Source organism: Schistocerca gregaria, chromosome 5 (assembly GCF_023897955.1).
Source record: "Schistocerca gregaria isolate iqSchGreg1 chromosome 5, iqSchGreg1.2, whole genome shotgun sequence".
NCBI classification, from domain to species: Eukaryota; Metazoa; Arthropoda; class Insecta; order Orthoptera; family Acrididae; genus Schistocerca; species Schistocerca gregaria.
The window spans coordinates 137369912-137395378 of NC_064924.1; the positions used below are offsets into that span (position 1 = coordinate 137369912).

The following is a 25467-nucleotide window of genomic DNA, read 5'->3' on the forward strand; positions in this document are numbered from 1 at the left end:
CTCTTGCTCACTGCATTGTGAATTGTCGTTTTCGACAAAGAAATATCTGAGAATCATGGCCCTTTTTTTGGAAACTCCATAGGCCTACTCACAGCAGTTCTGAGTGGCAGCGTGTCGAAATCGTTTCCCTCGGCCACCTGCACTAAAATCACTTGATTTCAACGATGCCGGTTTTGGCCTCCATCGTGTAATGGTAATTGAATTACGTAATCATTACGGCACCTCATCTCAACCTCTCGATACCAGCAATATTCTACTGTGTTTCTGTAAAATAGTTAACATATTTCTGTGACAACATTCAGATTTGATTTCATTAATGTAGAGCTACTTTGATACATCGATATGTTTATATTGCAATGATATTATTCTTATGTGTATTCTTTCTTTTGTCACTATGGTCTCTGACGTACTTGTAACTCTGATTTTTGGGCGCGTAAGCGGTTATTAGAGAGTCAAGTCTGGATCGTCATGTCGAAAAGACGCAGACTGTAGTGTTTATGAAATGTGAACTTTAACAGTGAGGAAGATATTTTCAAGTATGTTTTGTATTGTGAAGTGATGTTGCAACAAAAGTAAGAAAGAAGAAGTGCTGATTACTTTTTTACGTCACCATTGTCCTAACTTGCAAAAGTTTAATCGTCAAGAATGGTTTATGAAACACATCTATAAAACTTTTGAATATCGCAGAATAACACCTAGGCCTCTTTGCATCCGAGCTTGGAATCATCACTACCTAGATTTTCGACGATTGAGCCATGAGTTCACAACGACACCAGCGTGGGAAACACGAAAAGATGAGTGCCTAGTTTATCCATTATTTCAAGAAATTACTTTATTAACTGTGCTCTAATGACACCTGCCACATAATACACTCCTGGAAATGGAAAAAAGAACACATTGACACCGGTGTGTCAGACCCACCATACTTGCTCCGGACACTGCGAGAGGGCTGTACAAGCAATGATCACACGCACGGCACAGCGGACACACCAGGAACCGCGGTGTTGGCCGTCGAATGGCGCTAGCTGCGCAACATTTGTGCACCGCCGCCGTCAGTGTCAGCCAGTTTGCCGTGGCATACGGAGCTCCATCGCAATCTTTAACACTGGTAGCATGCCGCGACAGTGTGGACGTGAACCGTATGTGCAGTTGATGGACTTTGAGCGAGGGCGTATAGTGGGCATGCGGGAGGCCGGGTGGATGTACCGTCGAATTGCTCAACATGTGGGGCGTGAGGTCTCCACAGTACATCGATGTTGTCGCCAGTGGTCGGCGGAAGGTGCACGTGCCCGTCGACCTGGGACCGGACCGCAGCGACGCACGGATGCACGCCAAGACCGTAGAATCCTACGCAGTGCCGTAGGGGACCGCACCGCCACTTCCCAGCAAATTAGGGACACTGTTGCTCCTGGGGTATCGGCGAGGATCATTCGCAACCGTATCCATGAAGCTGGGCTACGGTCCCGCACACCGTTAGGCCGTCTTCCGCTTACTCCCCAACATCGTGCAGCCCGCCTCCAGTGGTGTCGCGACAGGCGTGAATGGAGGGACGAATGGAGACGTGTCGTCTTCAGCGATGAGAGTCGCTTCTGCCTTGGTGCCAATGATGGTCGTATGCGTGTTTGGCGCCGTGCAGGTGAGCGCCACAATCAGGACTGCATACGACCGAGGCACACAGGGCCAACACCCGCCATCATAGTGTGGGGAGCGATCTCCTACACTGGCCGTACACCTCTGGTGATCGTCGAGGGGACACTGAATAGTGCACGGTACATCCAAACCGTCATCGAACCCATCGTTCTACCATTCCTAGACCGGCAAGGGAACTTGCTGTTCCAACAGGACAATGCACGTCCGCATGTATCCCGTGCTACCCAACGTGCTCTAGAAGGTGTAAGTCAACTACCATGGCCAGCAAGATCTCCGGATCTGTCCCCCATTGAGCATGTTTGGGACTGGATGAAGCGTCGTCTCACGCGGTCTGCACGTCCAGCACGAACGCTGGTCCAACTGAGGCGCCAGGTGGAAATGGCATGGCAAGCCGTTCCACAGGTCTACATCCAGCATCTCTACTATCGTCTCCATGGGAGAATAGCAGCCTGCAATGCTGCGAAAGGTGGATATACACTGTACTAGTGCCGACATTGTGCATGCTCCGTTGCCTGTGTCTATGTTCCTGTGGTTCTGTCAGTGTGATCATGTGATGTATCTGACCCCAGGAATGTGTCAATAAAGTTTCCCCTTCCTGGGACAATGAATTCACGGTGTTCTTATTTCAATTTCCAGGAGTGTATAACTTTGTTGTTGCCCGAAGATGCAATATTTAGCAGCGTGAGCAACACTACAATCATAATTAATTTTTGACCTTTGTTGTGGTAGGGTTGTTAGAATCGCCGACGAAAGAAATGTGAGCAAGGTGGGGTGAGACGACGTTCCCATCATATGACACGTCCGCAGCGACGTTGGGCAGAATTGTGGTGAAATTTTGTGCCAATGTGACGTCTTTAACGCACGTTACCCTTCACATGACGATCTGAGCTGTGGTTTTTTTTCACTAGTTGCTGATCGAAGAGTCGTGGAGCCGGGGAGTAACGTAGCAGGACGCCACACTTTTGCGAAAATACAGAGGACGGCTGAAGGCACTTTTGAGCCGAATTTCTAACTTAAACGTCGTACAGGGAGACAATTATGGTCTTTCGTAAAATTGATACTTCGACTGTTTTGCCTTGTACTTCCGGAAAAATGTATCTTCCATTGGAAGGAAACCATATGGGCAGTCCATGACGAGCATAGAGCTGCGTTTGTTTGGCAGCTGTGTATCGTCCCCGCTGTAATTCCAGAAGTCGTCAGCCGCACGCGCGAGCAGCGGTAATTGTGTCTCGCTAATTAGACGCGGCCACTCCTGGGCAAACAGCACACGTCATTAGGGCGAAGCCGTGGCGAACCGACCGCCAGGCGCGGCGCGCCTCCATTAGCTAAGAGCGGCGGACGAGGGCGGGGGTGGGGGGCGGTTCCTCCTGCCTTCCGACCCCACCGGCGGAAATAATCAATGGCGAGCCGACGCGGATAGCCTCCCACGCTCAATCTACCCACCCACCCTCTCTCACCTATAGGCACGAGCGCTCTCTCTCACTCACTCTCTCTCTCTCTCTCTCTCTCTCTCACACACACACACACACACGCGCAGCTCGCCCCGCTGTAATGTGTCCTCGCAACATACCACACGTAAATTCACTCTTAATGAGACTCTACGTGCTACTGTGGGAGGGGTGGTGAGGTGGGTGGGGGATGGAGTTAGCACAAAAAGCTCTAGAGGTTTCATCAGTATTGCCGGCAGTCATATCTTCCTTTTGGCACACATCCGATGGAAGTGACATTGGAAGATACGTAGAACCAGAGACAAGGATTACTGACCATGATACCATCATAGCGACTATGTTTACTGAAGTTAATAAATCAGTCAAGAAGGTTAGGGAAGTATTTCTGGTAGAAAGAGCAGATATCAAGTTAGCATCCCATTTTGACAATATAATGGCATCATTCAGTTCAAAATGGTTCAAATGGCTCTGAGCACTATGGGACTTAACATATATGATCATCAGTCCCCTAGAACTTGGGACTACTTAAACCTAACTAACGAGGCAGAGAAAATCCCTGACCCCGCCGGGAATCGAACCCGAGAACGCTACCGCACGACCACGAGGTGCGGACAGCATTCAGTTCCAGTTAGCCGTGTGGTCTAGGACGCCATGCCACGGTTCGCGTGGCTGCCCCCGTCGGAGGTTCGAGTCCTCCCTTGGGCATTGGTAGTGTGTGTGTGTTGTGCTTAGCGTAATTTAGTTTAAGTTAGGTTAAGTAGTGTTTATGCCTAGGGACCGATGACCTCAGCAGTTTGGTCCCATAGAACTTACCACAAAATTCCAATTTCAATTCCAGTTTGATGGATGAAGAGAAATTATGAGAAAAATTTAAAGGGATTATAAATCGTGCTCTGGAGAATTTTTCCGTGTAGTGGATTTAGGATGGAAAAGTCCCACTGTGGTTCACCAACGAGATTCGAAAAATGCTGAGGAAGCGAAGGCCGTTGCACTCTCACTTCAGAATGACTACATGCTAATGCCGTCGGCACACGGACTGTGCTTTCGAATATTGAGCGAGCGTGCCGAGTCGTTGGACACTCTTTCTAAACATGCAGTGCAATATCTAGCGTGAAACTTCCCGTCAGATTAAAACTGTGTGCCGGACCGAGACTCGAATTCGGGACCTTCGCCTTTCGCAGGCAAGTGCTGTACCATCTGAGCTACCCAAGCACGACTCACGACATCTCCTCACAGCTTTAATTTCGCCAGTACCTTGTCTCCTACCTTCCAATCTTCACAGAGAAGTAGGTAGGAAAAGAAGTACTAGCGGAATTAAACCTGTGAGGACGCTTCGTGAATAGTGCTTGGGTAGCTTCCATGGTAGAGCACTTGCCCGTGAAATCCAAACGTCCCGAGTTCGAATCTCGGTCCGACACACAGTTTTAATATGGCAGGAAATTTCATATCAGCCCACACTCCGCTACAGAGTGAAAATTTCGTTCTGGAATATCTAGCTTGTCAGATATTCTGTACATGAGTCTGAATTTTGACCAGTGGCATGGCAGAACACCACCTACATCACATGCACGTCACCTACCTTCAGTACAGAGTGGCTAGGTGCCATGTTGGAGATTAGATTAGCTTCAGTTTTTGTTCCATAGACCCAAAAATGAGATGATTCTCGTGGGTATGGAACATGTCAGAAAGTGCTAAATAAAAAACATAAATTTTTTTTATAATATTCACTACCCGGATCGTTTGTCAGGAGACTGTCAAAATAGGTGAATACATTACAGTAAACTGGGACTGCTAATATTAACAGAATTAATACACTGTCAGAACGAAACACAGTAATGCACTTTTAGTAAGTTTATCATACACAAAATATATAATCTTGACTGTTGAAAGCAAGTGCTGTCAAAGCTGAAATCTTACAGACATTTTTACTTAAGCTGGTCTAACAGTCCCTGTTAAAATATTCGTCTATAGAATAGAAGGAGCTCCGTATCAAAAAGTCTTTCAAACACTGTAAACAAGTTTGCAACACTATAAGCACATGTTACCATTTATTTTTAGAGCTATCTTTCCCTTTCCCTTTCTGGCTCCTCCTGTTTCTGTTTTCACTATATCCCACGCAGTTTTTAATTTGTTGCCACATGTAATTATCTTTTTCTCATAATGAAGCTTCTGGATTACTTGCTTCAATATTTTGCAGTAATCTTTGTAATGCATTACGATGCTAACATCAGAGCGGTTTTGCCCCACATGATATCTTTATTCCTTGTGTAATTCATAGTTCATTTCTGGACCGCTGTTTGATTTGAGTTACTTTTCAAAGAGGAACTAACTTTATTTTGTATTTTCCATTTGAGTCAGAAGTATTGTAAACTCCCATACAGTTCATAACTTTGAGCAATTTCATCCGGTACTCAGTTTTAATAGATTTTTTACCGTGAGATATAAAGATGCTGTATGTCATGATCCAATAACCCATTTACTATTGGTTTTGTGATATGACTTTTTTTCCCTAGATTTGTCTTCAACAAAGATACTATCAACAGCAGTCTCAGAACATTTACATACCCTAGTTGAAAACTTCACAGTATGAATTAAATTCAACGAGAGTGTTAATGATTGCAATAATTATTCACTGACATTGCTTTTAAATAAATCCACATTAAAATCACCAGCAGCCACCATTCTTTTCTTTTCTGCGACATGGGGAAACAAAGCTTCCAGATATTTTATGAAGAGTTTAAAGTTTCCTGAAGGCACTCTGTACAAACTTACTATTGTAAAGGACTTATAATGAAATACTACTTCTGTAGCACAAGCTTCTTAATATCAATATTCTTGAAATCACAACAGTTTCTGACAAATGCGGCAATTCCCCTTTCTCCATATTTTCTCTACAGAAGCTAGAAGCTAACTTGAATCCTGTAACATTTAACAAATCTATCCAGTGGTCACATTATGTTCAGAGATGCAGATTATAACAACTGGTTTGCTCAACACTGATTCTGCAACAGAAATAAGCAACTCATTAAGCCTACCCCTTAGTCCTCGGATATTCTGAACCAATAAGGATAACTGAATTTTTGCATTGGCTGAATTACAACTTGATGAACCTAATTTTTCGGTCTTTCAGTTGAAACCCATATGTGCATACGCCTTTTCTGAGCACCAGAAAATTGAGCATCTCTCGAAAAGCCGACGTTAATTGTAGGATTCGTTGTGACAAGATCACGAGACACGTCATGTTCGTGGTTGAAGAAGTATTGTAACTCGCGCATTATGAGTGTGTGCCGTTTGTTGGCAACGGCACATTGAGGATCCATCAAAACCGCATTCTTCTTGGTATAATTTATCATAATTAAATTTCAGTTTGTAACGTAGCTACGATTAAAACTTTCAGGAGATGTAAGATGCTAGGTATAGTTGGCAAATACCGACGGTCGATATAGAGCAGTGAGTAGTGACACAGACTAAGTAGGTAGAGTTGGGAATCGCGTCCTACTACGTTCATTTCTGTTTTTTTTAGTATTCTTCGCGTTCCTAATAAGTTTCGACATTTTCTTATTATTTTAATATAAACATATGTTTCTTCGATTGGCTTAATCTACATGACAGCTTGTAATAAGATATTTTGCCCTTTCCTCTTTTAAATTTTGTATTTCATGCGTCGTAAAGATTCTGCTACAGATTAGGAGCAATGATCAAGTGAGAATGATGAAATAATTTTTACCTCGTGTGAAGAACCATTGTAAATGAGTATCGCGCTCTTAGTAGTGGAACCTTTATAAACTGATATCCTTATCGACTGGACATGGTACTTTCCTTTTTGCCTTACAACATGTTCAGATATTGCAGATTTTGAAACTCCCTGGCAGATTAAAACTGTTAAATTAAATAGTGTGTAAGCCTAGGGACCGATAACCACAGCAGTTTGCTCCCATAGAACTTACCACAAATTTCCAATTTCAATTTCAATTTGATGGATGTAGAGAAATCACGAGAAAAATTTAAAGGGATTATAAATCGTTCTGTGGAGAATTATGTTTCGTATAATGGATTAACGACGGAAAAGTCCCACTGCGGTTTAACAGCGAAACTCGAAAAATGCTGTCAGATTAAAACTGTGTGCCGGACCGAGACTCTGACTCAGGACCTTTGCCTTTCGCGGACAATTGCTCTGCCATCTGAGCTACCCAAGCACGACTCACGCCCCGTTCTCACAACTTTACTTCTGCCAGTACCTCGTCTCCTACCTTCTTTTACTTACGGATAGCACAGACAGAACAACCTGATTAGCATATGGACAAGGGAGGAAATGTACGTTTCAATAGAGCTAATGTAGAAATTTCACGTTCGTTCATTTCGCACACAGTGCTGTTCACGAGCCAGGTACAGCGGACAACTGACGCTGGAGCGCGTGCGATCGCGTACCACGTTGGGGATCACGTACCGTGTGCACAAGTCGCACCGTTTCTGAGCGTTCGCCGCGCGAGGTAGCCGAGCGGTCTTGGGCTCCTTGTCACGGTCCGCGTGGCTCCCCCCATCGGAGGTTCGAGTCCTCACTCGGGCATGTGTGTGTGTGTTGTCCTTAGCGTAAGTTACTTTAAGTTAGATTAGTTAGTGTGTAAGCTTAGGGACTGATGACCTCAGCAGTTTGGTCCCAAAAGACCTTACCACAAATTTCCAAAGTTTCTGAGCGTTCAGCAGCACGTTGAACTCGGCACGCTCAACATTGGCGTTGAAAAGCATGGTCCATGTGCCTACAGTTTCGAGCATACAACTACCACCGTCACACCATCGCAAAAGATCAGGCCGAGGACCTGAGGAAATTCTGGTGCTACGTAAAATCACTAAGCGGGTCTAAGGCTTCTAACCGGTCACTTGCTGACCAGTTGCGAAGGCAGTAGAACACAGCAAAAGGAAAGCTGAAGATTTAACTTTCACCGTTAACAAACCGTTCATGCGGGTGAATCGAAGAAACGTACCATCGTTTGACCATCGTATAGACTCCCGTATGGAAGACGCAGTAATAGGCGTCCCTGGCGTAGGTGAAAACATATGAGTCGTCAGGTCCGGATGGAATCCCAGTTTGGCTTTACAAAGACTACGCTAAGGCACTGACGTCTTACTTCGCTTGCATTTAACGTGAATCTCTCGCCGAGGGAGAAGTCCAAAAGGGCTGGAAAAAGGGCCAGGTGACTCCAGTAATGAGAAGGATAAAAGAATAGGTCCACTAAATTGCAGACTAATGTCGGTCTGCTGCAGAATTCTTGACCATATTCTCAGTTGGAATATAACAACTTTTCTTGAGATGGAAAAGCTTCCGTCCGCAAATAGGAACGGTTTTAGAAAGCATCGTTCGTGCAAAACTCGGCTTGCCCTCTTTGTTGATGATGATGTAGTGTACGGGAAGGTGTCAGCGTTGAATAACTGTAAAAGGACACAAGACAATTTTAACAAAATTTCTAGCTGGTGTGGTGAATGGCGGCTAACTCTATGGAAAGAGCATGTAACGACGGTAGAATGGAAGGTGAATGGTAGACTCCCGTTTGTTGGGAGAATTTTAGGAAGGTGTGGTTCATCTGTAAAGGAGACCACCTATAGGACACTAGTGCAACCCATTGTTGAGTACTCTTCGAGTGTCTGGGTTCCGCACCAGGTCGAATTAAAGTATTACGTAAATGCTTCGGGAACTCATACAGGAACCCCTGGAAGAAAGAGGACGTTCTTTTCGATGAACACTATCGAGAAAACTTACAAAACTGGAGTTTTATGCTGACTGTAGAACAATTCTACTTCTGCCAACGAACATTTTGCGTACGAATCACGAAGATAAGAAAGAAGAAATAAGGGTTCGTACGGAGGTACAGCCGTTTTTCCCTCGCTCTGTTTACGAGTGTAACAGGAAAGGAAATGTCTAGTATTGGGTACCCTCCGCCACGCATCGTACGGTGGCTTGCGGTGTGTGAATATAAATGTAGATGAAGATGTAGCTAAAGTTTAATTACACAATACTTCGCGTCTTCCGTGAACGGTTTCTTATAGACAAATAAATGCGGAACGCCTTGTATCGGTGCCTCGTGACAAAACATTGAGGTTGAATGGTCTCCCACTCTGTATTGCAGGATAGCCGGCGATCTGTGGTAGATCTGACGGCAGTATGCGATACTGGTGCAGCCACGGCTGTTATGCAACACAGCGTTCCGAGGAGCTTCTGGAACATGGGACTTCAGAACAGACGATCCGTAAATGTTCCCACGTTTACCGAACTGCGTCCTCAGTTACGAGCGAACTGGCACGGGATCTTCAAGCTTGGACCGTGTATCAGTGGGAATGTGTCACCAAGTTGCATTTAGCCGCATTTCTCCATGCACCAGGATGCTGGTCGTGTCCATATACGCGTCGATGGATACTGCTATCCGAAACATGTATCGCGATAAAGACGTTGTCCAGTAGATGCAGTATTATGCAATGCGGACATTCACATGGACATTCTATGGGACCTCGAGAATGAATCGAGGGCACCATGATGTCTGTGGATTATTGGAACATTGTTGGGCACCTCCTGCACATTTTCATGCTTGATGCCCTTCCCAAGCGGCGATAGCATCTTCTGGCTGGATAACTGTTAGAATTAAAGGACTGAATCGTTTCTAACGGTTAGGATAGGATGACAGTAAACTCACCCTGATTTCTGGGCCACCAGAACCACCTGAACTGAACATATGGATCGGTATAAGACATCAGCTCCACACCCAAAAACCCATGACTCATAATTTACAATATTTGTTTGGTCATTGAGTAGATACCTGGTGAAACATTCATCCAGAAATCAACTAAGGAATTGTCGAATCCAAGCCAACTACGTTCTAAGACAAAAAAACGACGCACAACGAAGGAATTATCCGAATGTGACGGAAATCGACGGATGTGATGTCTATATACAGAAAAATAAATGATAAGGAATCAGAAACAATGTCTGATTCATCCGAGAGAAAGAGCTTAAGAAATTGAGCAAGTCAACAACACGTTGGTCCGCCTCTGGCCCTTATACAAACAGTTATTCGGTTTGGCATTGATTGATAGAGATGTTGAACGTATTCCTGACGGCTACAGTGCTAAATGCTGTCCAATTGACAAGTACCGAGCTTGTAGGCCACTGCTCATAATCCTCCAAACTTTCTCAATTATGGAGGAATCCGACAACGTTGCTGTCCAAGGCAGGATTTGGCGGGCATGAAGAAAAGAAGCACAAACTCTCCCAGTGAACGTGCGGGCATTGTTGTTGTTGTGGTGGTCTTCAGTGTTGAGGCTGGTTTGGTGCAACTCTCCATGCTACTCTACCCTGTGCAAGCTTCTTCATCTCCCAGTACCTACTGCAACCTACATCTTTATGAATCTGCCTTGTGTACTCATCTCTTGGTCTCCCTCTACGATTTTTACGCTCCACGCAGCCCTCCAATACCAAATAGGTGATCCCTTGATGCCTCAGAGCATGTCCTGCCAACCGATCCATTCTTCTAGTCAAGTTGTGCCACAAACTTCTCTTCTCCCCAATTCTATTCAACACCTCCTCATTAGGTATGTTATCTACCCATCTAATCTTCAGCATTCTTCTGTAGCGTCATATTTCGTAAGCTTCTCTTCTCTTCTTGTCCAAACTATTTATCGTCCACGTTTCACTTCCATACATGGCCACACTCCATAGAAATACTTTCAGAAACGACTTCCTCTTACATCTACACACGATGTTAATAAATTTCTCTTCTTCAGAAACGCTTTCCTTGCCATTTCCAGTCTACATTTTATATCGTCTCTACTTTGACCGTCATCAGTTATTTTGCTCCCCAAATAGCAAAACTCCTTTACTACTTTAAGTGTCTCGTTTCCTAATCTAATTCCCTCAGCATCACCCGACTTAATTCGACTACAATCCATTATCCTCGTTTTGCTTTTGTTGATGTTCATCTTATATCCTTCTTTAAGACACTGTCCATTCCGTTCAACTGCTCTTCCAAGTCCTTTGCTGTCTCTGACAGAATTACAGTGTCATCGGTGGACCTCAAAGTTTTTATTCCTACTCCGAATTTTTCTTTCGTTTCCTTTCCTGCTTGCTCAATATACAGATTGAATAACATCGAGGATAGGCTACAACCCTGTCTCACTCCCTTCCCAACAACTGCTTCCCTTTCATGTCCCTCGACTCTTATAACTGCCATCTGGTTTCTGTACAAATTGTAAATACCCTTTCTCTCCCTATATTTTATCCCTGCCACCTTCAGAATTTCAAAGAGAATATTCCACTGGACATTGCCAAAAGCTTTCTCTAAGTCTACAAATGCTAGAAACGTAGGTTTGCCTTTCCTTAATCTTTCTTCTAAGATAAGTCGTAGGGTCAGTATTGCCTCACGTGTTCCAAAATTTCTACGGAATCCAAACTGATCTTCCCCGAGGTCGGCTTCTACCAGTTTTTCCATCCGTCTGTAAAGAATTCGTGCTAGTATTTTGCAGCCGTGGCTTATTAAACTGATAGTTCGGTAATTTTCACATCTGTCACCTGCTTTCTTTGTGATTGGAATTATTATAAGCATTATCTTGCTGAAATGTAAGTGCAGGATGGATTGCCATGAAGGGTAACAAAGCGTACGGCAGAAGATCGTCGACGTACCACTGTGCCGTAAGGGTTCCGAGGATGACAACCAAAGATGTCATGCTATGAAATGAAGTGACAATCAGACCATCACCCTTCAGTGAAGCGCCATATGGCTGGCGACAGTCAGTTGGTACCCCACCACTGTCTGGGGCATCTCAAGACATGACTTCGGCCTGAGATCGCATTTGGCTGTAGTATAAGTGTCATCAGTAATTAATTTCGCTTAGAACTGAGCCTCGATGTACAGTAAAGACGTTTCTGGAGACGCCATAGAGAGTGGTGGGATACCAAGCTGACTGTCGCCCCCCATACGGTCCGACAACCAGAAGTGATGCTCTGCCGTGCAATTTCATTTCATAGCAAAACCCTTACGGTTGTCATCAGCTGCATCCTTACAACACAGCGGTACGTAGACGATATTCTGCGCTCCGTTCTGTTGCCATTTATGGCAAGCCAATTTGGGCTTACATTCCGGCTAGATGTTGCTGTTTGTTTTCGTACTTGCCAAACTCTTGCCGGCCGCGGTGGTCTCGCGGTTCTAGGCGCGCAGTCCGGAACCGTGCGACTGCTACGGTGACAGGTTCGAATCCTGCCTCGGGCATGGATGTGTGTGATATCCTTAGGTTAGTTAGGTTTAAGTAGTTCTAAGTTCTAGGGGACTAATGACCACAGCAGTTGAGTCCCATAGTGCTCAGAGCCATTTGAACCATTTGAACTTGCCAAACTCTACCATTGCTAGCAGGATCGCCACATCTCTGACCAATTCTGAATGGTTGGTGCATTACGCTCAGGGCCTTCCAACGAGCTCAGAATTTTGATGATTTAATACGCCAGTTGGACGGAATTTGGCACGTTCTCTCTCAGGAGGATATCCAACAACTCTATCAGTTAACGCCAAGCCGAATATCTTCTTGTGAGCCAGACGTGGACCAGCAGGCTATAATTTACTTATATTGTGAAGTTCTTTATACTGAAGAAAGCCCCATTAGGATAATTCCTTGGTGATGAGCCGGTTTTTTTCTTCCTTAGAGTGTAGATCGCTACTACAGTACCTTACAAATATCGACCACCACGATGTTGTTTGGTCATATTTTGGCTCATCAGCAAGTATCTCGTATCGTATACAGATTGATTTTGCGCGGAACTACACTCCCTGAGAGGTAATGACTTAAAGTTAACTCTGACTCTTCTGAAATTTCCTGGTAGATTAAAACAGTGTGGCGGACCGAGACTCGAACTCGAGTCCTTTGCCTTTCGCGGGCAAGTGCTCTACCAACTGAGCTACCCCGACCCATGACCTGTCCTCACAGCTTCAATTCTGCATGTACCTCGTTTCCTACCTTCCAAACTTCACAGAAGATCTTCCACGAATCTTGCAGAACAAGCACTCCCGGAAGTAAGGTTATTGCCGAAACAGGTTAATATCTCCCAGGAAGTTTCATATCAGCGCACACTCCGCTGGAAAGTGAAAATCTCATTCTGGAAACGTCCCCTAGACTGTGGGTAAGCCATGTCTCCGCAACATTCTTTCTTCCGGTAGAGCTAGTTCTGCAAGGTTCGCAGAAGAGCTTCTATGAAGTTTGGATATCTCCGAAAATGTCTTTTTAAAATTGGTTGCACAACATTTTCCTTAAAACCACGGGAAATAGTTATTGTTTCCTGAACTTCCTTCTCATCAAGTTTTCCCTCCAGCCTCTGATGCATAACATCCTCTGCTTCCCTGCGCAGCTGCAGTGCATGTTGTGCTATTTCATCACTGGCAAGATTTGAGGTCATCACAAATACTGCATTTTTACATTCAATTGTTTTTCCTTTCCCATCTGTCAATCTACCCTCATCAAACAACTGCAGAAGAACAGTGAGGACATCAGGATGAGCTTTATCTACTTCATCAAAAAGGACAACAGCATTTGGACACTGTTTAAGTCTTTTTGTAAGCTGACCTCCATCATCATGACCAATATAACCTGGTGGAGCACCAATTAGCTTTGCAACCTCATGTTTTTCTTGATACTCTGACATATCTAGACGAATAAACCCTCCTGGTTTCCCACGATGCAGGTATGTTGCAAGCTGCTTGGCTAATTCAGTTTTGCCAATTCCAGAGGAGGCAAGAAAGAGAAACACTAGTGGATGTTCTTCATCAGCCCAACCATTCTCTTTCCGGCGAATAGCTGATGCAGTTGCATAGCACCTTCTTGGCCAACTATATGTTCCTTTAGACGCTGCTCTAAAGGGAACTTACGGCGTTCCTCGGCCTCTTTCTTCCTCTGTATCTCCTCCCACTTGGCAGCATGTGTCTCGAGGACATTGCGAATCTGCTGTGTACGAGCATAGTACTGGCTGAACTGAAGCTGTGACGATGGGGCGTGAGTCGTGCTTGGGTACCTCAGTGGTAGAGCACTTGTCCGCGAAAGGCAAAGGTCCGGAGTTCGAGTCTCGGTCCGGCACACAGTTTTAATCTGCCAGGAAGTTTCATATCAGCGCACACTCTACGGCAGAGTGAAAATATCATTCTTACTCTTCTGTTTCTCCCTCTGCGTTTATTGGCCAAACACTCCATGAGTGGCCGGCCATTGTGGCCGAGCAGTTCTAGGCGCTTCAGTCTGGAACTGCGCGACCGCTACGGTCGCGGGTTCGAATCCTGTCTTGGGCATAGATGTGTGTGATGTCCTTAGGTTAGTTAGATTTTGGTAGTTCTAAGTTAAAGGGGACTGATGACCTGAGACGTTTGGTCCTATGGTGCTCAGAGCCATTTGAACCAGTTTTTCTTCACTCCATGAGTGACGTTCTTGGGGTAGGAGTATAGTGACACAATAACGTTGATCGCTGAGTGTATCATGTTCACAAATATGGAGGTCGGTACGTCCATGCAATACTGTACCTCCCCATACCACACCACCTGGAACACTAACACGATCATGTTCGAGAATATTCGTGGCTACGTGTTCCCACCTCTCCCCATATGAGAGAATGTCTGGGATCACTGCTCAGAATCAGACTGAATCTGCACTCACCTGAAAAGAGCGTACGACCGCATTCCTCATTTGTTCAGTCCCTATGTTCTTGGGACCATGGTACTGCCGATATCCGCGCATCAACAGAGCTTGTGTTCTTGCGTACTGGTTGTCGGGAAAAGATACCACCCTTGCGCAGTCACCGTGCTACTGTGAAGTAGGTCTGTCGCTGAAATATCGATGTATAGATTAAATATTTGAAATTTTTCTGTGAAATTGTAGTATAACAATTTTACTTTCACTATACGATGGAGTCTTATTACGTTGTGAGCTTTCATCGCGTTCACTCTTCCTCTTCCATCGGATTCATTTTATTGTGCCACTTACATGTAGTTACCATTGTTAGCAAGTATAGATGGCACAAAGAAGAATTCAGATTGCGCTAGGGGGTGGCAATTTAAATGGAATAAGAAGATAGGCGATGTGAAGAAATAGCACACCAATTGCCTTAAAAAAACATTTGTAACGCATCTAGTGAGCTATTTCTCCACATCAGCGTTCCCCAAAAAACAGTTGCTGAAACTGATGGACAAAAATCTAAATGACAAGATTGGTCTTTGCGGTGGGCAGAGAGGTGTGAGGGGATATGCTGACGGAGTCGGCGCTCGGCACTACCAACAGAAACTGCAACCCTTAACTTCACCACGCAATTTTGACACTGCGACTATTAGTTCGCTGCCGTTTGCGAAAATGAACAAACAGGGAAGTCGCCATGAAATGTTCCGAACAAATTTGATATGTGTCGGAACCAAATGACTGATCCATCGGATACATTTTATTGTGCCACTTACATGCAGTTACCATTGTCAGTAAAGTGCAGGCATGAACGTGCAATGTTTCCCTTTCACTTCTTGCTATAAGGGATATAAGAACGCTGCTACCTTGTTGATGTACACAATATCTAACAATGAATCTATACTTAAATATACAGCTGTAAACCTGGTAGTATATTTACAATTTGCTGTCGATATTTTAAATGGCCGCTACGTCGATATTATTTCGATTTATGTACATGTACGTCGATTTTCTTCCATATATCGACCGCCTGTTGTAACTCTTCCAAATATCGATATATCAGGTCACCGATATATTAAAAAATATTGAAAGACCTGTAGGGTAAGATTTCATGCTTTGCAGTAGTGTTCAACGTGGTTCCAATAGCATGCGCTGTTTTAATGGGTCCTTTTTTTCCTGCTGCGCAATGTAGCATCTGGACCGTAGTTGACCATGGTCGACCACCTCCTCTCCTTCGGCTAACAGTGTGTGTGGTTGGAAACCCCACCAGGCACGTGAAACAGTGCTGTGAGCGACGCAAAACTCCTAGGCTACACTCATCACACTTCGTCCTTCTTCCAGTTTCTAGGTGGTTCTTCCCCTGTCAAGTCGTCCAAATGTAGTCTCAACGACATTTTGTAATGAAGAACACGACCACAGTGCACAGTAATTGTTGACCGACTGACATACACTGGCTTCGTGTTGCAAGGCCAGTCCCATTTGGCGGTGCAGCCAAACGTCACGCTGACCTACCGCAATGTGAAGCCCAACTTCCTGTACATGAGTGGGAGACCGCTTGATACACACTGCCGACCTTTCATTCCTCTCCACCGAGTAAAAAAATGGCTCTGAGCACTATGGGATTTAACTTCTGAGGCCATCAGTCCCCTAGAACTTAGAACTACTTAAACCGAACTAACCTAAGGACATTACATACATCCATGCCCGAGGCAGGATTCGAACCTGCGACCGTAGCGGTCGTGCGGTTCCAGACTGTAGCGCCTAGAACCGCTCGGCCACCCTGGCCGGCTCCACCGAGTAGTTAATGTGCTTTGTTACCGTATCTGTCTAGTCCTTATGCTTTGCGTGTTAACGTACTACGTCCAACTATGAAAAATGTTATCCGGTCCAGAGAGCCATATCGCCACAGTGGGACGCTATCAGTTACAGGGCAATATAACATAAGCCATATACACGCACTTGGCTAGTCACTAATGGGTATGTCACGTAGACATTAAATCTTAATCAGTTACAAATTGCGTTTCACAACGTATTATTCTGTTTCGCTAATTCAACATTCATTGTGGTATAGTGAAAGAACTAAGATTATCATGAACGGAGCTCTATATAATACGAGGGTAATTCCAAAAGTAAGGCCTCCTATTTTTTTATAAGTACATAGACTTGTTTATTTCTAATATGGCTTACATAAGTTCACAGCTTGAACATTTAGCTACTTTTCGACATAATCACCATTTCTGTCGATGCATTTTTGTAGACGCTGTGGCAGATTTTGTATGTCCATGTCACAACAGCTCGCCGCCATGCTGCGAAGAAGGATACAGCCACTGGCGTGATTGTTGCTTGGTTTCAGATGTAAAGTGGTATCCCCAGGTTTCGTCACCCGTGACATTTGAGTCCAGAAAGTTGTCCTGTTCGGCTGCAAGGCGGTGAAGAAATGCGCGGGAAGCATCAACTCATTGTCGCATGTGGTATTCAGTCAGCATCCGTGCAACCAATTTTGCACACACCTTCCGGTAGTTCAATGTTTCAGTTAAAATTCTGTGAGCGCTGCTTCGGGAAACCTCAGGAACCAACGTGCAGAGATCATCCAGGGTGATCCACCGATCTTCATGCATGCTTTACTCAACCTTCAACACTGTCTCCTCAGAAATTAACGGTCTCCCGCTCCTTTATTCGTCGCGAATTTCGGTCCGACCAGCTACAAACTCTCTACTCCATTTATGATCATTTTTGACATCCACGCACGACTCACCATACACTTCCGTCAATTGGCGATGGATTTCAATCGGTGCAGTACGCTTTGGGTTCAAAAACCGAATAACTGCGCGCAGTTTGCACTTGGCGCTAACATCCAAAGGGAGCTCCATTCTCAGCTGCTGCCAAGCCAAGACTGAGTGCCTCAGCGCTGTTTGCGCATATTTACACACAGCGCGCGAAGCACTCTTCATAACAGTGTGACCAACCGCCACACAAACAGAGTTCTGTACTTATGAAAAAATAGGAGACTTTACTTTAGGGATTACCCTCGCACGAGCACATCACACAATTACACCATATGTCTAATAAAAGGACCAAAACAACAATAGCCGGCCGGGGTGGCCGAGCGGTTCTAGGCACTACAGTCTGGCACCGCGCGACCACTTCGGTTGCAGGTTCGATTCCTGCCTCGGGCATGGATGTGTGTGATGTCCTTAGGTTAGTTAGGTTTAAGTAGTTCTAAGTTCTAGTGGACTGATGACCTCAGAAGTTAAGTCCCATTGTGGTCAGAGCCATTTGAACCATTTGAACCAAAACAACAATACCGGAATCAGGCCATCAGAAATAGGTCACACTAAAAGCAGTAAACAGTTCTTGCCTCTGTTTATTGTTCATAGTGCGTCTTGTTGCAGCACATCAACTCAACTGACACTACAGCACAGTGCATGTAAGGAGCAGTCAAATGAAAACGAGACAGATGGGAGGAAAGTAATCGTCATAATTGTTAATACCTTTATCCCACAAGACAGTCAGTACGTTGACTCAAAAAAAAATGTTTACAGTTGTCCACAGAACCATGATTATACCCACGCGTACACCTCTTCATCCAAGACACATCGAGGGGCCATGAATGTCTTTCTTCAGTGCTCCAAAAATATGGAAATCACATGGGAAGACATCGGGACTGTGTTTAGGATTTGTAAGAGATTCCCAGCGAAACTTCTGCTGAGCAGTCAAAAGATCCTTCGTAACATGTGGCCCCGTCTTGTCCCACAGTGGGATAAATGAATTAAGTTATTTCGATTACTTCTGAAACAATAAACAGTTTACTATTTTTCCCACCTGTCTCGTTTCCGTTTGACTGACCCTTAGACATACACTACTTTTATTGCTATTTCTTTGACGAATGACGAATGTGATTGAGTTATTTTCTATCCTAAACCCCATGTTCCTTACTGGAATATCCATGCTCTCCTCAACCACATGGTCCTGTGCAGTAGTACATATTGCTTGTACTTCGGTAACTATTCAATGTGTAAATTTATACATTTGTTGAAAGTGGGTACTCTGGATTTGCTTGATGTTATAGAAGGTATTTTATTTATATATATTCAGTCAGATGAACCATACTTTGGAAATAATTCATCTGCATTGAATATCTAAAGAAAACAGGTTTAATGTGTTACAATCCCGTCAAATTCTTAATGTACCAGTAAAATAATAAGAGATTTTCGTGAGTAAAAGTAGATGTTGCGGTCTAATTTCTTATGTTTGCATGATTCAAGAGATTTTCCTTTGTGCATTATAAGAAATGCTATCACGACAAATCAATGTAACTCGTAGTCCTATCTCCCCAAATACATTTTCACTATTACTGGTACCATTTAGATACCAAATACTGTCAGCATATATTGCAAATACTGTCAGGATTATTGCTCATATAGTAAACCTCATGTGACAGATACTTTATAGATAGGGACCATGCCAGAATATATATGTGTCCTTTACTATGATTGAAGCATGTTTCAACTGCTGCCGTCACAGTAATTATAAGAAAATTAATTTTTGGAGCAGTGTTTTGTATGTCGTTTAAATTTGTGCATTCTTGTTTGCAGGCTAATATATGGAAGTGTTTATGAAGTCACTGCTAAGTAAGTACCCCGCAAATGTGGCTTTGCCTCACAGGGAACGATATTCGCAAGTCTTCGCATAGTTAATCAGAATCTAATAAGGTATTTTTATTCGAAATTCACATCTAAACTAGCAAAAAAATTATTTTCCCAGATATCTGTATGAAAAGTGTGACATGATTTTAATAAAGTGTCAGGCTGTCTGAAAACTTTTATGATATTTTGAAGCTTTTTTTTTTTTTCAGGCAATCCGCATGGATGTTACAGAGAGTAACAGAAGTCAGCGACACTTGAAACGATTTTTCATCAAACGAGAAATATATCGTCTAGGAGTGTGGTATTTTGCAGCTTGAAAATAGCATAATACTTCTACGGGATGAAACAACTGGGTCACGTCCATGATCACAGAGGAACAGTATTATTGGAAAGTAAAATGCTTTCGAAAATAATATATACTGCGAATTCATTATACGTATCGACTTGCACTAATATTGCACATTTAGAGAAGGAATTCATTCGCTCATTCTTAGGTAGAAATCCTGCGTAAGCAGTCGTGCGATCCACGAACGAAGCTTTTGTATGAGACATGTAAGACTCCATCTCGCATAAATTTTCCACTTCGGTAATCATGTCATCACAAATACTGGCATGGAACATTGTCACTTGAACTTATGCACTGAGACACATTTGGTTTCCGAATGCTGAATGAATTAATCTGCTGAAAAAAAAAACAAGTTAAATTTTTGCAGTTTTTGGTGGTGTTGCTAGACAGGGAATGCTTGCTTCAATTGTTCCCCAAAAGCGGTCGATACTGGAGTCTGTTAGCAGATCGTGCGCGACCATTAGTTCAGATCACAAAAATAATGCTTCACTATGTAGCCCACAATTTTTCGAAGCTCAATGGCTGAGGGCATGTTTTCGGACGGCATTTTGGCAACTTCTGTGTCTCTAACCTACTCCAGGAATCTGAACACTGCAATAGACCGAACGACATTTTCTTGACGACTTCCCACATCGTGATGGAATGTAACAATACGAGAGAAGGAAAGTTGCTACCTGCCATATAGCGGAGATGCTGAGCTGGGATTGGCACAATAAAAAGATTCACACAATCATAGCTTTTGGTCATTAAGGCCTTTGTCAGCAGTAGACACACATACACATACGCACAAAAACACACTCATGCAAGCGCAACTTGCACACACATCTGCAGTCTCAGAGAGGCTATATTAAAGGCCGACAGAAAATTCCCATGGTTCGGCCAGGCTTCGATGCCGTGACCTCGTGGTTTCAAAAAATTCGCTTTACCGGTAGACCGCCAGCTCCGACAGCTCATAAATAGTGATTTAACGAACAGTGAGTGAATATGAGGCCAACACCCGGACTTCCCGCCCACTTTACCTCTCCTCATAATGATGGCACATACGTTGCTGAAAAGATGCAAGTACCCTTGCTTCTTCCTGCGGCCTCAATCCATATGCTGACGTGAACTGGTGTGTGTCACAGCATGTGACCGTGGGAACAAAGAAAGGCTGCTCAAAACCACAAACAACACGGAATTCTAAACGCACGGAATTCTATCGCACGCGAGGTAAACCGTTTCGAATCTTAGTGGTCAACGACATTTTTGCCGCCAGTATACTGCCGGAAAACAATTAGTACACCGTTTGATGGGTTCCCATTTTATGCAAATTTTATTGTTGCAACAGTTCATATGGAGTACATTAAATGATTACATTTACTGATCAATAGCGCGAGAAGTTCTGAGGTACTAGGTTAAGAGCCATGCTGAGACATCCATACTATGGTGTAGCCCCCACAGGCGCCAATGAATGAGCTGTCTCTGGCATCCAGTAAATCGTACAGATGGCGAGTACAGTCCTGGGATACGTTATGTGCCGTCAGCTCGACCTGTTACACGTAGTTTTGTAAGAGTTGTTGGTTGACAAGTCGCACAAGTCATTCCTCGTCCCATGATATGCCACACGTGTTCGACTCGAGACAAGTCCAGAGATCATGCTGACCAGGAAAGTTGCTGCTCATCTTGCAGAGCATGTTAAGGTTCATGGGCAGCGCGTGAGCGTTGCATTGCCCTGTTGGAACAACACGTCACCTTCCTGTCGAAAGAACGGTAGAAAACCGAGTCTAACAATATTCTGCACATTTCGAGCACTGATTAGCGTCCCCCTCCAGAAACACCAAAGGTGAAAGCTGAAGCGCATTACACCCCAGACGATAAGGTCACTGTGTCTTGGACGAATGCGCTCTACTAGTCAGCGCTCACAATGTCTATGGTGTACGAGCGAACCACGAACGCGCAGGCATCATCTGCTTTCATTGCTGCAGATCATGGCGCGTCATTCCAAGTGATCCCCTGACGTCACCGGTTGAGCCGTGCACGTCGATGCTGTGGCATGATTGGAAGACGGGCTAGGGGTGTGCGTGGCTGTAATATCACCGGATTGAAACAGTTGGTTTCGACACAAGCCCTCTTCTCTGTGTGGTGGTACTTCCATTGGTGCCCCTACAATACGACGATCCTGGCTGGCGTCTGCGCTGTGTGGACGTCCAGAACCTCGTGTACGGATGTAAGAATGTTCACGTGACCATTGATACCAACTTCGTTTCACAACTAATGCCTCACGTCCGACGCGTGGCAGTTCTCCGAAAGGACCATCCCGCCACACGGGAAGCAACAATTTTTTCAGACTCGCTCAGTTGACTGTAAGAAGCACGCACAAGTGCGTCTCTATGACATGGTTGCCTTCTTGCTTCGCACGTTTGCATCACACTGACGCTGCGAGCATTCCCTGTTAAAGAGAAGACACAGGTGGCGCCCTGGAGGCTAGGTCACTACGCCACCTGTTGGCGGACGACACTGAAACCATTTTCAGGACATCTACTATCCGCTATGTGGCATATGCCTTCATAGCGTCAAAATCATCTTTCCATGGGCACTATTTTTTTTTTCCTGCCAGTATTTCGCCGACAAGCGGAGGAGAAATGGTGGCTTGAAATTCCTGTTCACCAGTCTTTGCACCGTCCTCCTCCATCAAATTCCTAACTTCTGCGCCGCTGTGTTATGAAGTGGGAGTGTGGGTTTTGATGATTCGTACGTCGGATGGGACATTAAGCCTGGCAGCCTCCATAGAAGGTATGGTATGTATTGGAACTGGGTTTCACCAACTCACTTTTCTCATCTTCATCATACAACACAAACGTAACGTTACACTGTTTCTGCACCCATTACACTCACCTACACTCTGTATATACACATCCACTACACTCACATATATATTGGGTGGTTATAATTAAACTTTCCCAATTTAGTAAGTTGCCAACGGCCTTGCCGCAGTGGTAACACAGGTTCCCGTCAGATCACCGAAGTTGAGCGCTGTCGTGCTGGGCTAACACTTGGACGGGTGATCATCCGGTCTGCCGAGGGCTGTTGGCAACTAGCGTGCACTCAGCCGCTGTGAGGCAAATTGAGGAGCTACTTGATTGAGAAGTAGCGGCTCCGGTCTCGTAAACTGCCATACGGCCGGCAGAGAGGTGTGCTCACCACATGCCCCTCCATATCCGCATCCAGTGACGCCTGTGGGCTGAGCATGACACGGCGGCCGGTCGGTACCCTTGGGCCTTCCAAGACCAGTTTGGTTTAGTTTTTTTTATTATTTAATACGCTATAACACGGAAACTAATTACCGTATGAGTACCAAACTTGGTAGCATTAACGTCCAGAGTATGGCGTCAGTGATTTACATACTTCACAGCGCCGCCGTCCGCTTCCAACTATTGCCGCCAGGTGCCGCTATCAGTCATCGTGATTCATAGTCTCACACACCTGACCAGTCGACCGAGCGAGGTTGCGCAGTGGTTAGCACACTGGACTCGCATTCGGGAGGACAACGGTTCAATCCCGCTTCTGGCCATCCTGATTTAATTTTTCCGTGATTTCCCTAAATCGCTCTAGGCAAATATCAGGACGGCCGACTTCCTTCCCCGTCCTTCCCTGATCCGATGAGACGAATGACCTCGCTGTTTGGTCTCCTCTCGCAAACAACCCAACCAACCTGACCATCGAAGTGCACTTGTTGTCGTGTCAACATGAGCTTCGACAAAGGGAGCAGGGCATTATTGGTAAAGCTCTGTTATCAAAACAACGATAATTCTGCAGCTGCACTTCGAGAATATCGCCGGCTGAAAGGATTACAGAAGGGTTCTCTTACTCCGCCTGCTGTGTGGAGAATGATGAAGTTCGAATCAACTGGAGAACTGGGCGTCGCTCCGGGAAGAGGCCGATCACCGGTTGCACCACAGGTGGTTGATGAAATCGCTGTTGCTATAGGAGACAACGCTGAGTGCAATTCCCAATCGTCAGGCAGTGCGCGTGCTGTGTCACGACAATTGAACATCCCGTGGTCCACTGTACAGAAGGTGCTTCGAACCGTTCTCAAATGTTATCCATGCAAGATCCATTTCGTACAGCAGCCAGCAACACAGGACGTACAACGACGTGTTGACTTCGCTCTCTACATTCTCGCAAGGACTGAAGTTGACGAGGGCCAGCTGACCCTCGACCCTCCTATGGACAGACGCAGCAAATTTTTCTCTGACGGGCGAGGTGAACAGAACTGTCGAGTGTCGGGATCTTCACCTCCAGTCACTGTGTAAAATGTTCTCTGTATGGTGAACGTATCCCCATATGGTGTGGCTTCACAGCTACGTTCATCATTGGCCCATTTCTTTTTAAACAGTCTGGAGCTCGAGGACCAAAGACGTGCAGTGTGACTGGCCAGCGCTACTGCGATATGCTTCACCAGCATGTCATATCCTTCCTAAAGGAGAGAGACGCATTGACATCGACAGGTTTCACGCAAGATGGGGCCCCACCTGAATTCACCTGCTTCTCCGAAACACTTGTGGAAACGATATAATTATCAGCCGACGTTTCAAAATGCTTGGCTGGCAAGATACCTGATCTCACTCCCTGTGATTTCTGGTTCTGGGTCTAGCTGAAGGACATAGTTTACAAGGAGAACATTCACAAGTGTGCTGATCTGAAGCGCAGCATTTCAAGAGAGGTAGCCAGTGTACCTACTTGCTTGGCTGGCATGATGCCTGATCTCACTCCCTGTGATTTCTGGTTGTTGGGCTAGCTGAAGGATAGGGTTTACAAGAGGAACATTCACAAGTGTGTTGATCTGAAGCGCAACGTGTTAAGAGAGGTAGCCAGACAAGCTTCGTTCTGCTGAGCAGAATGCAATCCTGCGTTTTCAGACTCTTCTGGACACTGATTGGCGCCATATTGAGCCCCTTTTGTAGCAGTAATGGTACCGGTATGTAGTGGTATGATGTACAGTAGCAGCACATTACAACTGTTTCAACTGAATTGATGCTGCATTATTTCTCTTCCCAACGTCCTTGGCATTAATGCTACCGAGTTTGGTACTCGTGCTGTGATTAGTTTCCGTGTTATAACGTGTTAAGTAGGAAAAGTTTAATTGTGACCACCCGGTATACACGCAACGAAACGAGTCAGTATGCACGGAGGAAGAAGACGCTTCTCGACAGGTGGCGACATGGCCGCCAACTGTACCATTTACATTTACGGAGACTAGTATCGGTGCCTTAGCTAATGGCCAAAAATGTGTTCCAGCGTTAGAAACTTCCGTCGGACAAAGTTACTCGCTTAAGTACTTCTTTACCACTCAAATTTAAGCTAACGACGTATTAACATATCGCATGCGATTACTTTTAAATGCATCGCTACCTGCCTCCCTTAATGGTGTCAGATTACAAGTTTCGATAAAAAGCCGTTACCGAGTTTTGCTCGACAAAGAATACCTCAATTTGTCACGCAGTTAATAGCAAAACATTTCACGTTCCAAACAACATTCATTTCCGAATAGAAGAACTCAGGTATTTACTTCCCTGAATGTCTCAGTAAGTGAAAAGTTCTCAGTGTAATTTCCAAGGAAAATGTAGCAGACGGTGTATCAGCGAGAGTGCGGGCTGTTAACTGCAATTACACTCGACAGCACTTATTGGTACAGAGCGCAAATATAAATGTCTCA

The 25467-nt window shown here is 44.8% G+C and overlaps 1 protein-coding gene across 1 annotated transcript in view; it reads right to left on the reverse strand.

The window, feature by feature from the left end:
- LOC126273262 (caseinolytic peptidase B protein homolog) overlaps positions 1-24506 on the reverse strand; it is a 36137-nt gene extending 11631 nt beyond the window's left edge. The window contains 3 exon segments of the mRNA XM_049976806.1: positions 13310-13934; positions 13937-14087; positions 24492-24506. Coding sequence (XP_049832763.1) covers positions 13310-13934; positions 13937-14087; positions 24492-24506 — 791 coding nt within the window.
- Positions 24507-25467: the final 961 nt, after the last annotated feature.